This window comes from Papaver somniferum, chromosome 9, assembly GCF_003573695.1.
Source record: "Papaver somniferum cultivar HN1 chromosome 9, ASM357369v1, whole genome shotgun sequence".
Taxonomy (NCBI): Eukaryota; Viridiplantae; Streptophyta; class Magnoliopsida; order Ranunculales; family Papaveraceae; genus Papaver; species Papaver somniferum.
The window spans coordinates 173,969,533-173,989,181 of NC_039366.1; the positions used below are offsets into that span (position 1 = coordinate 173,969,533).

The 19,649-nt window shown below is 35.2% G+C and overlaps 1 protein-coding gene across 1 annotated transcript; it reads left to right on the forward strand.

Annotated features, from left to right (window-relative positions):
• Positions 1-12,121: 12,121 nt before the first annotated feature.
• LOC113313931 (NAC domain-containing protein 92-like) lies at positions 12,122-14,439 on the forward strand. Its single transcript, XM_026562702.1, has 4 exons — positions 12,122-12,190; positions 12,346-12,568; positions 12,796-13,076; positions 13,249-14,439. Exons 2-4 carry the CDS (start codon positions 12,376-12,378, stop codon positions 14,056-14,058), a joined length of 1,284 nt encoding a protein of 427 aa, XP_026418487.1. The 5' UTR covers positions 12,122-12,190; positions 12,346-12,375; the 3' UTR covers positions 14,059-14,439.
• Positions 14,440-19,649: the final 5,210 nt, after the last annotated feature.

Below are 19,649 nucleotides of genomic sequence, written 5' to 3' on the forward strand. Positions count from 1 at the left end.
TTATAAGGAGTGAACACTTTGTCGTTGTATTGTCTCAATTTCATATACATAGACGATCACACAAAGTGTATTGGATTTCTCCACTTGTCTGATATATTTATTCACGTGTTAGACCAGTTCGGACTAACCCTATTTCAAGTGGACATTGTGTTGAAATATTCCTTGAGTGATTGTTGCTCCAAGAGGTTTATACACAGTGGGTCTTGTATAGGTTGTGATCAAAATAAAAGATTGTGGTGTATTTGGGTAGCGTCGTCTTTTCAAAATATCATCATGTTGTCATCCTTATGCAAAAACAAAAGATTAACAACAACCAACCTTTACCAGAGAAAGGTTGAAAATCGGTTTTAACAATTGCAAACAAAAGTTGAAAACCGTCGAAACACATATGATTTTATGCTAAACCAAGACCGATTCAACATCATGATTCTTTGATAAAGCCTACCAACATGGCTAGAACTTAATCCTGCTAAATCAAAAAGTCACCCAAACCACAAGGGTTCACAACGTATAAGATTGAATATTAAGGTAGTAAAACCGAAATCAAACATCCCATAAACATACATAGCAATAAGATAAAAGCATTCAAGCACAGGCTATGTAAACCGAAAACTATCACAAGAAAAATTATAAATAAAATAATTTTATTAATAAAGACTAATACAATCATTAAAAGAAATCAAAAATTAATGTCTATTTTTCTCTTGCAACCTAGTCCTTCATATCAAAGCTGAATGAAGGTGGATTACTACTCTTCAGCTTTTGAATTTCTTCAAGTAGAAAAGCTTGTTGATTGACCAGAATCTCTTGCAAATGAGAAATTTTCGAGAAGGATTCTGCAAGAGCATGTAATTCTGTCTTTGATTGAATGCAAAAGTGTGTCAATGCCTCAATACACTGATCTTTCTTCAGAGTATTCTCTCTTTCCTTCTTGCTAAGCCAATCTCCCTTTCTGATTTTACCCTTAATATCAAGAGACGATCCAGACTTAGTTTTAAGATGATCTTTCTGATCTAGCATCTTCTCCAGAGAAACCATTTGATCCAGACCCATAGTTCGGACAAGGAATGACCAAATTAGGAGAAAGATCTTTTTATAATTTTCATACTATCGAAAATATAATATTCCTAAAAATACGAATATATCAAATATCTTCAAATACTAGATATTATTTCCATAAGCTACACAAAAGTTCCTTGATTTTTCTTCTTCCTCACTCAAAGATTTGGCACACGAGGTGAGGAAAGAATTCTAATACCAATCAAGTGGCATTATTATGAGATTTTCTCTCACTATGGAATTTTGAACAACCAGAGTGTTCTTGATCTAGTGTAGTATGAAAGGATCTCCTTTTGTTACTTCGAACTAACGAAGTATCTTGGGATTGACTGGAATTGCATATGCAACTCTTAGCAATTCTGTTTTTGAGACAGTTTTGGCATCTTGTATTATTTTTCCCTTTACCATTAGGTGATTTAATAACATCGGAAGACATGTCAATTCTTAAAATGGGTAAATCACTAATGGAGGAGGAAGAAATAAGATTGACAACTAATGCAATATTAGATGTTTCCTATTCTTCAGAATCGTATGAATCATAGGTCTCATCTAGAGTTACAGCCAATGCCTTGCTTCCAGTGTATTTCTTAAGATTGGGACAGTATTTAGCAATATGACCAAACCCTTTACACTTGAAGCACTGCGGCTGATATTTATCATTTTCTTCATGATCCTTTTTGACAGGAGCTCGATCATGTGGGCGAGAAGATCGATAAGTATCCTTAACGAATCTCTTATTTATTTTCTATAAGAGATCTCGAAACTGTCTAGTAATCAATGACAATGATTGTTAGATTTCATCATCAGAATTTTCTGCAATCTGTTCATCTGAATCATCCATCTGTCTATTCCTCTTCATTGGATCTTTCGGAACTCTTGCAGCTTTAAAAGCGATTCCTTTACCTTAAATAGACTGTGATTCATGATCAAATATCTTTAACTTTCCAACGAGTGTGCTTCGTAAGAGAGTTGAAAGATCATTTGCTTCTATGATTGCATGCTTCTTAAAATCGTATCTAGATGGAAACGACCTGAGAATCTTGCATACTATATCTTTTTCAGAAATAGTCTTTCCTAACGAGAAATAAGCATTAATTATCTCAGAGAGTTTAATATGAAACTCTTCAAAAGTGTCGTTGTCATCCACTCGAAGGTTTTCCCAATCAGAAGTGAGAGTTTGAAGTCTAGCTTCTTTCTCTGATGAATTTCCTTCGAATACGATCTGAAGATTATCCCAAGCTTCTTTCGAAGTTTGACATGTTGATACATGATGTTGTAGGTCACTGCTTACAACATGTATTATAGCATTCAAACCATCTGAATTCTGCTTTGCAAGAGCCTTTTCTTCGTTCGAAAACTCTACTAAGCGTATAAACTCAGTTTCTGAATTTTCTATCTTTGGACGAATATAACCATCGATGACTAATAGCCAAGTATTAAAGTCTCGTGATTGAAGAAAAGATCTCATAGCAGATTTCTACCATAGATAGTTTGTTCCGTCAAATCTTAGCGGTACGTTAATTGAAGTCGATTCATGAGAACTCGAGTTCATTTTTATAGGTTGGATCGCACCAAACACAGATTACTAGATCTTTTCGTGTTTGCCTTCTCTGATACCAATTGAAAAGGTAAGGGTACCCAAATATACCTCAAGCTAAAACTTTTCCTACCTATAAGTCCTTTCTCCGAAAGTGATTGTCTATGGACTGAGTCGAGATAATGCAACTAATCGGTTCACACTTCGTGTGATTGTCTATGGATACGAGATCGAGACAATACAACAACGAAGTATGTTACTTCATAAAAAGGTTCGGACTTAACCAAACACAATAAGATTCACTTATCAAGTAAATACGAATTAACGTTTGTGTGATTTACTTTAATTATAATAAAATAATCATAATGTGGAAATATAAACAGCAAGATTTTGTTAACGAGAAAACCGCAAATGCGGAAAAACCCAGGGACCTTGTCCAGAATCGAATACTCTCAGGATTAAGCCGCTACATAAAATTACACCTAACTTCGTATAGTTGAGACCAAGCAACTAAACCTATAGTTCACCTAGTTCCGTCTGTATTCCCACGCCTCCGACCTATGAAAGTCACATACTTGGAACAATTCCTTTGGTTCGTATTCCAAACAGTAAAGGAACAACAAATCTGTTTGGTATCAACTCTATTCAACCAAGTGATATGAGTCGGACAAAGGCTCTTCTGTTTATCTTAACATAAACTCCTTCGTCAGGTCCTTAGATCTATCTTATGTTCAATTACCGAAGTAATCGTTTAAGATTAAGCCAACAACATTATTAATCTAAAGAATTGTGTTGATGCCGATCTACTGAATTAATCAATCCAATCTATCATAAGGATAAACCGATTATTAATTGGATCCTCTTTTATCGAAACAAGTATTGTGCACACCAAAGATTATGAACCCACAAATCAGAAATCTTCAATATCTTCTTCGTCTTCAAATCTTCTTAGATCTTCAATAAACACCTGCACACAATCACTTGAATCTCTTGTGATCAATCACGCACAGAACAGAGTTTGTTAACAATGGGTTATCACAAGATCGTCTTTATAACTAACAACAGTATAAAGATCCCTGTCGAAACTCTGAACTAGTTTGAGTGAATCTTATATCTAAAGAGAAGATTCTCAAGCATAAACAAACTAGGTGCAATCAAAGTTCAACCACCGTTAGTCAATCAAATCAATGAAAACAAAAGATAAACCGCAATTATCTAGTTTCCCACCAACGGTACTCGTAGAGCTTCTCAATCCAAAATAAGACTTTAAACTGACCAGCCGTAAGATATTTCGCCTAATTAGGTTACTCTCCTCTCCGAATAGGTGGCCACACCAGTAACAACACAACAAAGAGGAAGTTTGTTGTTACGAAGGATTAGTTTGCTAGAAAGGAAAACTTCAAGTATTTATAGACAAGGAAGTTTGGACACCAAGGAATTTCCAAAACCGAAAATATTCTCAAGATATTCATTAAAGCACAAATTCGGTTTTCATAACTCCTGGAAATGCTCTGTCCAAAAATAATGATCTAAATCTCTCAGAAAATCTATAATTAGTAAATGCACATTACTAATTCTTATTTTCCTAAAAATGAAGTTAAATACCTTAATTAAAAGATTCTTAACTTATTTATGTTTCGATCCTGGGATTCTCTTCCCTTATCTATTAAGGAATAACTTTGAACAATTAAATAATAAACATTCATAGCACGTGTTCAAAGTATATCGACATCTTAACTTTGTAAGTTCTCTTTCACACTTACAACCTTGAAACTGATTTGTCACACTTCCAGACAAGTTTAGAATTGGTTCATCTGTTTTTCAAGAACTATGCGATTGATCAAATAACATTCAATCACAATCATGGGTTTAACGGTGCTACCAAAACAAGTTTCGGTTCTACCTTCCAGGTGAGTACTGTGCATAGTCACACTAGATTTCCAAAATTCGGTTGACTAGGTACTAGGATCGGTTCCCCACATATATATGGTATCTAACTTATATGTGTTGCACATGTCCATAGGATCGGTTCCCCTTTCTGCTATAAACCTTGATGCACCTCATACAAGGATCAGTTCCCCTTTGTGATGTACTGCACCTCTTACTAGGATCTTCCCATATTTGGTCAGTCATAAAATCACAAACCCGATCATACCATCTCAGGTGATTACTTAAGATCGATTTCACTAATAAAAGTCATACCAATACATAAGTCAGGCCTTTGTGAATAGTTCTACCAAGAACACAACAAGTCGTGAACGGTTATACTCAATCATACATATTGATTTTTCATAAGATATGCAATGAATAACAAAACCAATAACGCCTGGCGATTTCCTTTTCGATTCACAAACAAGTTTATGAACTTACTTCCTTAGAACACATGTGAAACATTGTTCCTTATGATAAAATCCTCACCTCGTACCCATACATAATCACAATAGCATTCAAATAATTATGGCGATGCCTTATCTACAAAGTTTAATGGTTAAGCAATAAACCTCGTATTGTATTCCTTAATACTATGTCTATCTAGAGTTGAAATATGCTTCCCAGTTTTGTTTTCAATATGCACGACTTGAAAGATACGTTAGGGAATGAAACAGTTCAAGTCAAATATCACTAACCTCAAGTGGAAGGATGATTGTTGTCGTTGTAGCTCCTTGCTTCTTCACATCTTCAAGTCTTCGCGATACTTGTAAAGTCTCAAATCCTAATACTTTCAAGCTAACCTATACGAAGTTGACTCTAGTACAAAATCAAGCGACTCTTAACATGAGTTTTGATTCACTAAAATATGACAACCAAACTTTGACATACCAACGCTTGTGGGTTCAACCGAGTTATGCTCAAACATTAACCGATTTTGGATGTCTTTCGTGAATTCCAAAACACCAACCCAGAATCGGTTTACGAGTGCATGAACGTAAACCGAAACTGTGTAATGTTTTCGGGAATTTATTTTTCAGTTGTTTGATGTTTTGAATATCGATTTACATTTCTCACATCTAACACGGTTAATTAACACTAATTAATCATGGATAGAATTGGCACTAAGAGAATAAATGGCTAAGGGGTTTTGGGAAACTACTTCATAATAACCCTTTTTGTCTATTTGTAACAGGCCTCAAATAAAACCCCTCGACCTCAAACTAGGAAGGAAAGATAAATGACATAATTCTCTAGGATCTTTGGTGTCCATTTAACCCATATCTAACGTTTACTTGTCCACTAAAGCTATATTTTAAGAATATTTGGGGAATTTTATTCTTTTTTTGATGAAAATATTTGGGCAATTAACACAATTTCTCTAGAATCTCTTGCTTTTTGCTCTCTTTTCTTGTTTGTTTCATTTGAATGGTAAGTGATAACCTAATTATATCACGATCATATGATTCATATCCTTTTCACTAAAAGGGGATTTCTTGAGGAATTGCTCTATTCACTAAAAGGCTTGCGTGTCTCTAATATATTTTCTCATATGAATCTTTTGTTGAGGGGTTTCATTCATCTCAAGTTGTATAATACGTTCTTTAGCATTGTGTATCAAGGAGGGAGTCAGATAGCGCAAAATGGCAGCTCATGCCAAAAGATCTAATCAACACTCTATTTGATCACACTCGCTCCCAGCTGCAATGGCATTATGGCAATGGAAAATCCATAACATGAATCCAATACCTGCCTATTGTCTTAAACAGATATCCCCTTACGGAATTCCTTGTCCAATTGCCATATTTAACGGTGTGAGCCTGACACACCCTTCAACGAACCGTGTCATTGCAGCCTAACACGCCCCGCGACGAACCGTGCCAAATGGGTCATTTTCATGGTCACTCACTTGGAGCATCCAGGATGCTGACATGCCTAGGTTTCCCCTTGGTACTTATTTGTGTAAGATTTAATGTGAAAACAGCTCTACTGTTGAACCTAGCGAGTGGCCAGTAAGTGGGTTTCCGTTTCAGTAGTATTACCCGAACCAGCTAAACACCATTTACTGCAGATACTACATATGGTAGTCAATAGTCATTATACTTGTTTGCCTTTCTTTTTTGGGCACAGAATCAAATGGAAACTGTTGCGGACTAGGAAATGTGCAGGAAACAGTCTTCAAGATAAGAAAGGAGATGCCAATTTAAAAAAAGAAGAAGAAAAAGTACATAATCACTGCACATCTGAATCTTCTAAACCAAGATTGTTCTATCATCTATAGTAACAGAAACAAAGACCTTGAAATGTCACTGTTCAAAGTAATTAGAAGTCAATGTACTGATTCTGTTGCTTACCCATTGAGTCGATCATCAGTCAGTCATCATTAATGGCAGAATTTCCATCAGATGCCAACTAGTAGGCAGGTTTTAACTCGTCAACGGGTACTAATTTCTAAAATTCAATCATGGATTAATGCTTAATTTTAAAAACACCATAAACTAGGCATGTGCATGGTCAGTCAGGTAGAATCAATCAACCCGTTAATAGATTCGATCTGAAATTCTACTTCCGATCAAATAATATGATTATTACGTCTATGATTATTACGTCTAGGACTCCCAAATCATGTACCCGACTGCCACTGGATGATGATGCATCTATACGCGTTAACCGCGTAGCTTTCTGAACTCGTCAATTTATTTATTGGCAATTGCAGTGAAAAGAAACAAGAAAATAATTTGAGTACTCCAAAATGGTGACGAGTTAATTACCCGAGAGGGCCGGGTTGTCATAAATCAATTGGCTGCTGCTGATTATTAAAAGATGCCAAAAACTTCAATAACAAATAACACAAGTGTCATTCTCTTGACGTATGAGGATCAACCAGATGACACCCACCACGATATTTTGAAGATAATATTAGGGACTCAAAATTAGTTAGCATTTTTCTAATTAAGAATGAAACAATAGTCTGGAAATTTTAGTAACAGAGAAAGTTCACCTAAAACAGCTTATTTGTTTACAAATAGTTGCTACCAAATTCATTTAAGTCTTTTTATTGACTTCTTAACCAATAAAAGTTGGCTAAAAGTTTGATTTTCCAGAAACTAATTCAATTAAATAAGATTATCTTTAATCTCTCATGTGAAGAGTCTAATCATCCTGCCCTTCTCTCTCATTCTTCTCTGTCTCAATGTGTCAAACTGTCTCAAAATTAAGAAACAGTAGAGCTTAATGATTGAATTCTAATCCGCTACTAATGAAGAAAAAGTCATTATTAGGATAACAGCGTTCACACTTAAACCCAAGGATATGTACGCGTATTAATACGAATACTAAGCTGCTAACAGCGTTTGGTCAGATCTTAAGATGACAATACGAGTAATTAATCAGACAAAAATACTTAATAGCTTCTAGAAAGATCGTTCGGCAATCGAGGAAACTAATCGAACGATTTAAATTGCCACCTTATCAGCTTAATTATTTGTTTTTTCATAAAGATGATGAATTTGAAATGAGGATTTGTTTTGTTCTTAGAATATGGAATATCTTTCCTTAGTGGCTAAGGCTCTCTCTGAGTATGACTAGTAACCGCTTCAAACAAATTCTTAAAATATACCCATTTCTGAATAATGGAATACATTCTTTGTTTTGATTTAATATTGTCACTATTACTGATACAACTTTGAATCCTCCTTAATATTCCTCCTTAGTATTACATTAATTTCTTGTTATCCTCTATAAAACCGGTTGTAAAACTGAATTTTCAAGAACCCCCGACCCCCATTTTATGCCATATGCCGAATGTATTGAATTTGTGTACAAGCAGCTCTTTTTAGAGCAAATGACCGCATATACTAGAATCTTTAACAAGACCAAAGAAAATAAAAGGTACGACCTGCCATCACGGGATTAACGTGCAAAATAGGACAATGTATGGTTCGTAGTATAACGGCCCGCTAATTTTGGAAGATGTTGAATGAGTTCCATCCACTTGACTAATTTTGTGGATGGGCACTTGCAAGTGGTTGAGCTCAACATAATCCCTGGGAAATAGATAGTTGCCGATAAGTAAACCATACTGATACTGGATTGTAGTTTTAACCATTCAACTTAGTAAACCATATTTCACTTGATACGAACCACTGAATTAAGTTGGTTTCACAAGTTGTCTCCATGCATAGATAGAGCATCAATAACAGACTCAAAAGAGTGACCTTCCGTAATGACATGCAGTTTCTACGAAATTGAAATGCAATGTAAAACCTTTTTTTTTTCCTTACTCTAAACAACAAAAATAAATGCTCGTCATATATATTGCCTGGGACAGCATATGGTGCTTCACTCCAATGGCAATATAAAATGGATTATTAATTCCCTTTAGAATGAGCAAACATTAGACTTTCTCTTGACTAAACAGCAGATATCATTAAAATCACTTAAATTTATCAAGCTGCAATGTCTGACTTCAATCCGTTGAGTTTTTTCTCCCCGGCCCATGATCAGAAACAAGGAAATGTCTCCCCCATTAAAAGAATAGATCTTTCGAACGACTATTGCTCTAATGGTCAAGTTGAGAAGTTGCACATACACTTGCGCTAGTAGTTGGTATAGAGTTTTATTACGCAATATATACAAGTTGTTTGATATGATGTCATTATTTGATATATATATATATATATAGTTATATGTTGCTATTATTGTTTAGCTGTAAAGTTAATTAATACAGTATTAATTAACTTAAACTTTTCTCACACTGCTACAGTACAAGACCTATGGTGTATTACTGTTCACGTCTTGAATCCCAGCGCGTTAATCCAGTGGATTATGTAAACCATTACACGTTTTCTTCCTCTAAGCACACTCTCTTAAGTCACACTACTAATTTTGCTAAGCACCAGATGTATAGGACGGTTTAGCTCACACTATTTGTGGTATCTTGTATGTGTCCTTCCATCATTAAATTTAACAAACTATAGTTCGGCAATACAACTTCGTAGGTCATACTACTGTCCTGGTGGACCGATGATGGGTCAGTATCCGGATAATTGCATCGGACCGCTGATAATGAAAGATAAAGTATTGCAAAAAAGTGATGATGCTTTAGCCTTTAAGATTAATACAACAACGTAGGGTATGACGTCAAATTAATGGTAATTCAAGTAGGGTACCGTAAAGTGTAAGGCGGTCGATAGCTCAGATTGAAATCTTGGGACAATATGATATCTCGAAGTGCCGAAGAGCATCCAAACTGAATTCCGGTAAGATCGAAACATATCCTGTGATGGTTTTTCATCTTCCATGGACTGTAAAAGTGCGTCGATAAGTCAAAGAAAACAAGGAGAAGAAATAAGGTTGGTTTGAACTGATCAAACTGAACACTGAACTTACAAACCGAGCTATGTGTAGGTCCACACGGTTTTAAATTTTATTTTCTTGGTGCGAAATTCAGTCCGTGTCTTATGAGAAGTGTAATGGGGTGGTGATGATGATGAAATCATAAGATTTGGCAATTGTTTATCCACCGTTTATTTTAGTAATAAGAGAATGTCACTGCTTTCTCCCCCATTTAAGGTTGCGCCGCGATATCTAACGGTCTAAGATTTGTCATATCCACACTCCCTCACATGGAAAATAAAATTTCTTAGAAAATTACAAATCACGTGCCGACCACACTCATATGTCATGCGCCGGCTGTTTTACTGTTATATTTCTAGCTGTCTCTCTGTTCGACCTGTCCAGTTGCTAAACAACTAATAATTAATTAAGTTTAGCCCTGGCTTAGCCAAACCGACTTAACCAATATAAACGCATGCAGCCTAGTTCAGGTATACATTTCTGTTTTCTTGTTGTGCGCGGGCTCGTTAACACTATTTGCAGGATTCAAAATCTCAGCCATTAGCTGCTTGGCATGTCTAAATTTGGGATATCAAATTAAGGATATTCTCCTAAACACAGTCACACCGTGACCGTTAGCTTGGGTGGCATTCTATCTACAGACGTATTCTGATTTTGACCACTTCCAGGGTTCTAAATGACCATGCAGTTTAACAGAGGAATATCTTGTTGGAAAAAATTGGGTTTCACAAAGGATGAATGAATCAGAGAAGAAAGTGTTGCACTCCAAAACTTTCAAGGCTTGTATAAATTTCTTTTAGACAAATATTTCTACCCTCCCAATAACAATTGGCGATTACAACAGGTATGCGAAATATTGCCTTCAGGATACAATGAAAGCCCTGCAACGAAAACTGAATTCAAGGTTTGTACCCCTTGATTCAATCAAGAACACACAAAGAGATTTCTGATTTCTGATGATGCTTTTTGAAACAGAGAAAACAGATTGATTTTTCTTATATCTTAAACGAAACTGGGAGAAGCTATTTATAAAGGGTTTTGCACCTGTTGGGAATAGGTGTTTCTATTCACGAACCGTCAGGTTCCTTCATCAACAGACATCAATGGTGTCTTTTGGATTCGAAATTTTCGAACAGGCTTTTATCGGCCAAATAAAACCTTCAGTTCAAAAATTCTTCCGGGGGCGTTGCCCCCTTGAAACCCCCACCAGGGGCGGTCTCCCCTGGACCCCCACGACCTGACCTGTCAGGTCGACCACAGCCTGGGGGGCGATGCCCCCCAGGACCCCCCTTTGGTAAGCGGTGTTGAAAATATTCCAACATATCTCATGGATTACACTCTTAAGTTAAAAATTCGAATATACACAGTCAGCTTAGCGTAGATCAGCTTTACCCAATCTGATGACTTGATTAATTATCTAGATTAATTTTCATTTTAGTGCATTTTTTTGACAATTTCATAAGTGCGATTATTTATTAAGTAAAAAAATTAATTCAAAATGAAGACCAAGAAGACAGCTAATCAGATAGATACTAGACCACCTTCTTCTTCTCATTCTCCTAAATACTTTGAATTATTATCAGCTGTAAATTTTAGTACATTGAACTTCTTCCATTGTTCTTTCTTAATTTGTACCTAGCTATAAGGAGGCTAATAATAGCAAACCTAAAATAAGTTCTTAGGGTCCAGATTTATATGGACAGTTTTTCCTTTGGTTTTGTTGGTTTTAAATCTGAAACTGAGCCCAGAAACATGGGTCCTCATCTAAAAAACAAAAACATTTCAAAACCGCTTTATATTTTCTTCCTTTTCTTCACAACAGTTCACACTTTTACACCTGTTTTAGCCAGCACACACCGCAAACCACACTGTAGATCAGTAATGTACTTAATTAGTTAAGAATTTTTCTAAACCCCTGATTAATTACTATCACACCATAATATTCCTCCTTGGTTTCACAGGAAAAATCAGGTTTAAGTCCCCTTCCTTTTGACTAATGACAAAGTCACGAGTATGAAAAGATTATCAAGTATAGAATCTAATGAAGATTTTTTTTTTCGCTAATAAATGAGAAATTACATTTGTTGTTTGTATTAATGTGATAAAAAACAAAAATAAAAAATAATATTATTTTTTGAATGAATCTTATTTGAGAAGTTCCTTGCAAAACAAGTAAACTTATCTCTATATAAACCTTACATTCCTTTCCCATTTTTTCTTCTTCTTTTTCAAATTTGACCCCTCGATTTCTTCTTCACCTACAATAATATCACCTCTCTCTCTCTAGCTTTCTCTTTCATTATCTGGGTCTGTATTAGTTTCTATCTTAATTCTAATTTCAATTGTTTTCTGTGTATCTGTTTCATTTCATTTAATTTTGTTTTAAAAGATTGTAGAACAAAAAAAAAAGCAAAACAAAACAAAAAACTTTTGATTAAATTAGTGCAAAATTTGGATATTAGTTTCAGATCAAGGTGGAAAATTCTGTAGAAATGGAAGAAGTTCCAATACTGATCAATCAAGCAGCTGAAGATTGTATTGATTTACCACCTGGTTTTAGATTTCATCCAACAGATGAAGAAATTATTACTCACTATCTCTCTAAGAAGGTTCTTAATATCAAATTCTCTGCTACAGCTATTGGTGAAGTTGATTTGAACAAGTGCGAGCCTTGGGATTTACCTAGTAAGTTCTCTTTCTTTTATCTATTTAATTTGATTTACTTTTCGATGCATGCCGGACTTTCCGATAGTCCGACCGAAGCTCCGACTGTCCTTGGACTGGAGGAGGTGGTACTAAGAGTAAATAAATCCTCTAGTAGTAATTTTGAGGGATTAAGTGGTGACCTTTTTATTTATTTTGATTGATTGTGATTTGGATCTAATTAATTTGATTTGATTTGAAATTTACAGATAAAGCGAAGATGGGAGAAAAGGAATGGTACTTCTTTTGTCAAAGAGATAGAAAATATCCCACAGGGATGAGAACCAACAGAGCAACAGTAGCTGGTTACTGGAAAGCAACAGGAAAAGATAAGGAGATTTACAAAGGGAAAGGGTGTCTTGTTGGGATGAAGAAAACTCTAGTTTTCTATACAGGTAGAGCACCTAAAGGAGAGAAAACTAATTGGGTCATGCATGAATTCAGATTGGATGGAAAGTTCTCTCACTATAATCTTCCTAAAACTGCAAAGGTACTTTTTATTTATTTCATTAATAATTATACTCTTTTCATATGGATTCTCATAATCATTCCTTTTTTTTTTTTTTTCCTTTTGAGTTCTGCTTGAGATTTTGTATGGGCCCTCTACTGTATGTTCTTTCTCTATCTGATTACTTGGAAAATTTGTAAACTTGTTTTTGCAGGATGAATGGGTTGTCTGTAGGGTTTTTCATAAGAACAGTAGTACTGGTGGGATATTAAAGAAAGTTAGTCCATATTCAGGAATGCTAAGAATGAATTCATTTGGTTTTGTGGACGATTATTTGCTTGATTCTCCTTCATCGTTACCACCTCTTATGGACAATTCCTCTCCTAATTATAACTCATCAAGTAGACCTAGTACTTCCAGTTACACGAATGAAGATGAATTCAAGACAACAATATCTGGTCAACTTCCTAATTACATCTCATCAAGAACCATGGATCATCCACAACAGCAAGATAACAAGAGCCTTCTTGTACCGAACTATAACTACAACATGATGAACCAACAAGTGATGATGATGAATCAGTTTCCATCTTCAAATGCTACACCAAACTCATCCATGTTTTACCCCCAAATTCCTCAAAAGATGAGTTGCTTGCAAAAAGAACAGAGAAGTGTTTCTGCTAACACAAATGCAATTCCAAGCTTTCCGGATTCAAGTAACTTCATGCCTCAGCAAGCAAGATTGAGATCTTTAGCTGATCAAACCAATCAAAAGTTTGACCAAATGAAAAGGCTGAATGATTATGAGTGTAAAGTAGAACAACAATTTACATCAAACAATCATTCCATGGTTAGTCATTGCTCTCAAGATACTGGATTGAGTAATGACGTGAATGTAGAAATTTCTTCGGTGCAGCACGATATGGCAGCAGAAAACAACGGTTATGGGGAAGATCTTTCTCATCAGCAAAGGCATACTTCAGATGATCTCAATTTGGATTACTTAATATGGAACTACCAGTGATCGGCTAACAACGCTATATTATAGATATATCATCCTCATCCTCATCATCAATATCACCAACAACAACACCATCATCACCATCACCACCACTAGCACTATCAGAATCAGTATTATAATTAGGAACCCTCGGTCAATCTGGCTTCCACGTTAACTGAAGGGTAAAATAGTTTTCTTCGTTCATTCATCCCGTTGCACAGAAGAGAAGACCTTATAGTGGGCTTCAGATTTATTGATATTTCTGTGCTGATCCGTTTCTTATACGTTCCAGACTATATATACAGATTAATTACATGCAGTTTAAAGTAGGGATCATTTGTTCTCTGTAAGGAAAAACCTTTAATCATTAATATAAACTACCACTAATTCTTTTGTTGAGTTCAAGCTAGCTAGTTATATTAATTTCTGTTGTTGATGATTTATTCTGCTTATTAGCATATTATTCTTCTACTTGATACTGAAGTTAATTTATCATCCTTCTAACTAGTCTCTTTTTATGTAATTTTGTTTACGAAACTCTTAATAACTATGATATGATCATCACTAACGAAATCAAAGAGAAAAGAGTAATCGCTCTTGTTCTTTTAATAGGGTGCTTTCGGTTTCAGCCTTTCAGGGTTTAATGTACATACTTTATTTCCAGATCACTAGTAATTTCTAGTATAAAAATCAGATCATTTTTGGAGGAGATTATACTCCTTCACAGGTGCTGCATTCATTCCTTCACTCAGTTGTACATGTACAGGTACCTAACAGAGGTAATTAATAGGCTAAAAGCCACCTTGTATATACATAAGTTCATCTGAAGATTCTGAACCTGTGATCATCAATATTTCACTAGTACATGTACCTCATCAACATCATTTTTGCATGTATTTTCATTCTTTCACCTTGTCATATTTATTCTCACACGCATTTTACAATAAATCCCCTGAAAGAAACCCAAATATTACTTGTTTGATAAGATTAAACAGTACTTACATTCAATGTATGTTCTGTCCTCGTGGGTGCACATATCATCATCAGTTCATCCTGGATAGCCAAGTAATTAACTAAGTGCCGTATTAATAAGAAAATTAAAGGTGCACAAAATTCATCTGTCATGATCAGTTAAAGGAACTGGCCGTACTAGTTAGTGTATATACTATGTAGTGATGTTGGGTGATGATTCATGAATATATTTTTGGGCGGGAATTCAGAAATGGTCGGTTATTAAATTAAAAGAGAAGCAAAATATATTTCATGTGATGTGCTAGCTTCTTATTTATTCATCCATTCAATTTCAATTACTATATGTATTCTTTTTAAAGCAAAGCTTCCGTTTTATTCTTCCATTACGTATCTGTTGTATTTTTATTTCTTTTGGCTTCGCTTCTATTCAAATTAGGAGCTCTATTAATTCCATTTCACTTTGAAAAATTAGGCAAAACCTCTGAAAAATTACATACTGTATACGCCAAGGGGATAACAATATTATCATTGGAAAAGAAAATAACTTACTAGTTTTATAAAATGAACAAATTTTGATTTTAGTTTTATTAAAACTCAAAATTCGAGAAACAAGCACATGAACAATGAACAAAAATAAATTGTTCAAGTGTACAAATTTCTCTCTTAATTATCCACTGGTGGACTGCCGGCCAGCCAACCTTCCTATCGGAATACTAGTGTTGCGATTATTGCAAAACTACCCTATTAATTCCTTCTTTAAATTTTTCAGCAACTGACACTTGTTATATGTCTTACTTGGATCCAATCTTTATCATCAGCATTATGGGCTCATTTGAAAGAAATGATCTATCGAAGTATAGAGTTCATGAATACCATGATGAAGTGATAGTGAATGAAATGCATGAATCCAAAGTCAGTTTATAGCAAAATTTGGTCCTAGTAAATTGGTTGTTTGACACGTAGATGAAAAGAACCAAGCAGGTAAAGAAAGGGAAGTGTAGAAAGTTTAACTCTTAAAATCTAAAATGCAAAGATCAACGAATTTAGATAAACTTCAGATATGACGTGTAAATAAAACGAGTATACTCATACAATAAAGGATTACGAATACAATTACGCGAGTACATTGTACAAACTTATCCATTATCCACTGAAATTAAATACAAATATGATGTTCTTGACTTATCAACACTTTAACTTTAAAGTTTGTTAAAAATTGAACAAAACGGTTATACCGTGTAGTATTCTGTAGAAAATTCCTGTGAAAAAAATCTAAAGGTTAAAACTTGGAATTTGAAAGGTAAAGTCCACAATCTCATGATATTCGGGGTAAGACTTAACTGGTTGTCCAAAAAAATTCACAAAATAACCTCTCGCGATTTTCCAATATAAGTGTGCTAGAATGACTGCAAACAAAATTTTACCGATCACATCTTCGAAGTTTCATCAACAAACACCTCATGCATAAAAATAAATAAACTAAAGTCACTAAAAATGATACAACAATTTTGTAATTTTTAATTTTTAATCCCCGAATATTTTTCCCCCAATATTCTCGAGGTTCTTTCTTCCCATGATTTAAATTAGGGAAAATTGGGAAAATGCCCCAATATGGGGTGCAATGTTGGAAATCTGCCCCAACATTTAAAAGTTCGGAGAAATGCCCCATTCTGTCAAAAACTCAGTTAAGTCACATGTGTGAGCCCACACACGCGAATAAAAAGACAAATACGTCCTTCAAAATTCACGGTTAAGGGTTCAAAATCCAGGATTGAGGGTTTAGGGTTCATGTTTAAGGTTCTGGTGGTGGAAGCGGCGGTGTTAATAGTAGTTCTGGTGGTGATGGTGGCTTTACGCATGTGACTTATCTGGGTTGGATGTCAAAGTTAACGAAATGGGGCATTTTTCCAACTATTTTTAACGTTGGGGCAGATTTCCAACATTGCATCTCATATTGAGGCATTTTTCCAATTTTTCCTTTAAATTAATATACTGTCTTTTCTACCGTGCAAGGTAAGAGCAATAACCGTAAGAGCTTACTTACTGGCTCACCGCGATAATAGGCTCAAACATCCTACTTAACTACAGTATAAAATTAGGGAAAACCTTCCTTCCCTCTGCTACCAACTTAGAAGTTCTACCTTCCATTTATTAGATAGATTATTACATTTCATCCAAAATGCTTAGATATCGAGCTGATGTACACAACTAATTCGAACAGCTTCCTCGTGGTGGAATTTGAGTCATTTCAAATTGTCCATCGGACATCACAAATGAACCCGTAAAAACTGTTTTAAACAACCGCTCGATACCTAGCCCAATCGCATTTCATCTTAACCGTGGATGGTCAACATTCAACACGTAAGACAGAATTATCCTATTTTTGGAAAATGCTTCTCGTACTAGCATATTAGACGAACTCGGAACCAGACTATCGCTTCAAAGTTAAAACCATCGTCATTGCATATTTGCATGCATTACAGATATTAAACCCATTGTTCATTGTATATCATTGTTCCACTCTTCTCTTCTTGTACTTCTAAAACTCTTCTATCTTTAGGCTTCTGACCAACTCACTCTCGTCATCGTTATTCTTCTCCTTATATCATGCATGAAAATAAGGGACTCAATCAGGCACGTGTGACAAATCACTCCAATGGAAAATGAATATCAGCATCTCCACATATTGAAACGTGGTAATCATGACGTACGTGGAGTACCAATCAAAATTTCCCATCGCTGCACAGCCGCAGCAGTGTTATATAATAGTACACCACTCTTACCTTAAAAGGCAATTTCTTTTCTACCACGCCACTGGAACCAGTAGAAGTGAACGTAATTGGTAATCTAGGATGCCTGAGAATAGATATAATATACTAAAGATATTCCCATGTGGTTTATTTATCATTGGTTTTTTTCATCGAACGGCTCAAGATCTAACATATTATCACTTGGCAAAGATAGCGGCCCCCACAGGGAGCACTTTTATTTCCAATCATCCAACTTCTCGGTATAGCTAGCCTATGGTTGCATCAGGTTGACGTCATACCAGGACATTCTCGTGGAAGATATTTGGTGGGTCCCGTTACCGTTGCCAAAGTTCTGTTAGCCGAAACAGTTCCTGAGGGGATCACCCCTTATGTGTAAAAATATGGGGCGAGGAAAAAAGTCAAATTTATATCTACCTAAGCAAAATTTGATTGGAAATATTGACGGATAAAGTTAGCACGTCATATAACTTCTCGACGACTATTTCTCTTCGTAATTTATTCGGCAGCATCTTTTTTATCATCATCTGTCCGAGAGCATTACAAAAAAGCTGGAAGTATTAGTATTACAAAAGAGTCCTGCTGTCATGCGCGTATCCGCGTGACAGCATAAATGAAATCGCGGGTCTACACCGTTGGATGTTCATCTTAGGTTGTAGATCATAAACATCTTTGACTATGCTGATTTTCTAATAATATATTCACAATTTATTATTTGAGAACCCGTATACGTTTTATTATTTTTAACTAGGCCCTCTCTTCCATAATTCTTTCATGGCCGACTTTTTTTCTTTCTTCTCTCTCAATTTTTCTTTCAACATTTGATAATGTCCCATGATTATATTTTGACGGATCACTTTAATGGCCGATTATATAAGCTGGTATGTCCATTTTTTAAGCCATAGTACATCAAAATCACAACTAGATAACAGCACAATTCAATTAGCAGGATTAAAATTCATAGAAGAGAGCTTTAAATTTCAGTTTATACAAAATTCCCAAAACAATAAGCTCAACTTAATAAAACTTCATTTAGGATAGTAACTACGATTTGTAAAATTGTAAAATTGTAGGATGAAAACAAAAGGAAAAAAGAAATTCGTTCTTCTGGTACAGTTCCTTTTGGCTATCTTCCTTTGAACTTTTCTGCTCCCATCAATCAATACATGTGGCTCTAGATTTCAAAAGATCTCATCCCAAAAAAAATCTCAATATTACTCGTAATAGCCAAAATCAGTTCCCATTATTTTTTAGTGAGAAACCTCAAGACAGATTTTAGGGTTTATCGTTTATGGTTGCTTTAGGAGAAAAACCATGATTTCTTTTCTCTGCGGTCTCTATGACATATAGGGGCTTAGTAAAAATTGTAAGAATATTATAAGCTTGTTTAACGAATAAAACATAAGTGAAATATTAGAAAGTCAAAATAGTCGGATTTAAAATCTAAGATGAACATCCGACGGCGTGAAACGGCGAGTTCATTTATTCAGATATGCGGACGGCCGCGTGATAGCCGGACTCATTACAAAAAGAAAATAAAAGAAAAATACATACTTACATGATGTAAGCAAAATCCGGGACGGTTGGCGTGAATATCTGTAGTGAGCATGATTTGCGGTATAGGATGACTTGACCGAAGCGTCAATTGCATTGTATGCATCGACGGATATTGGTATACATTTTCTGGATTGATGCGTAGCAAAATATCTGAAAGACACATGGAAGCATCTAGAAAAAAGAGCTTCCAAAGTAAAGAGGAACGACTTGCCAGAAGAGTTTGTGGTTATATAAACCAAACTTGTCAGATGTGTAATTAGGTTTCTCAAAACACAACTCATATGCTAAAGCCTAAGCGTTTTTTTTTTTTTTTTTTTT

Excerpts from the sequence above, each read along its gene's own strand:
- LOC113313931 (XM_026562702.1), top strand. The coding sequence starts at position 12,376 with ATGGAAGAAGTTCCAATACTGATCAATCAAGCAGCTGAAGATTGTATT. Across the intron at positions 12,569-12,795 it reads CGAGCCTTGGGATTTACCTA|ATAAAGCGAAGATGGGAGAA; the intron begins GTAAGTTCTCTT and ends TGAAATTTACAG. Across the intron at positions 13,077-13,248 it reads ATCTTCCTAAAACTGCAAAG|GATGAATGGGTTGTCTGTAG; the intron begins GTACTTTTTATT and ends TTGTTTTTGCAG.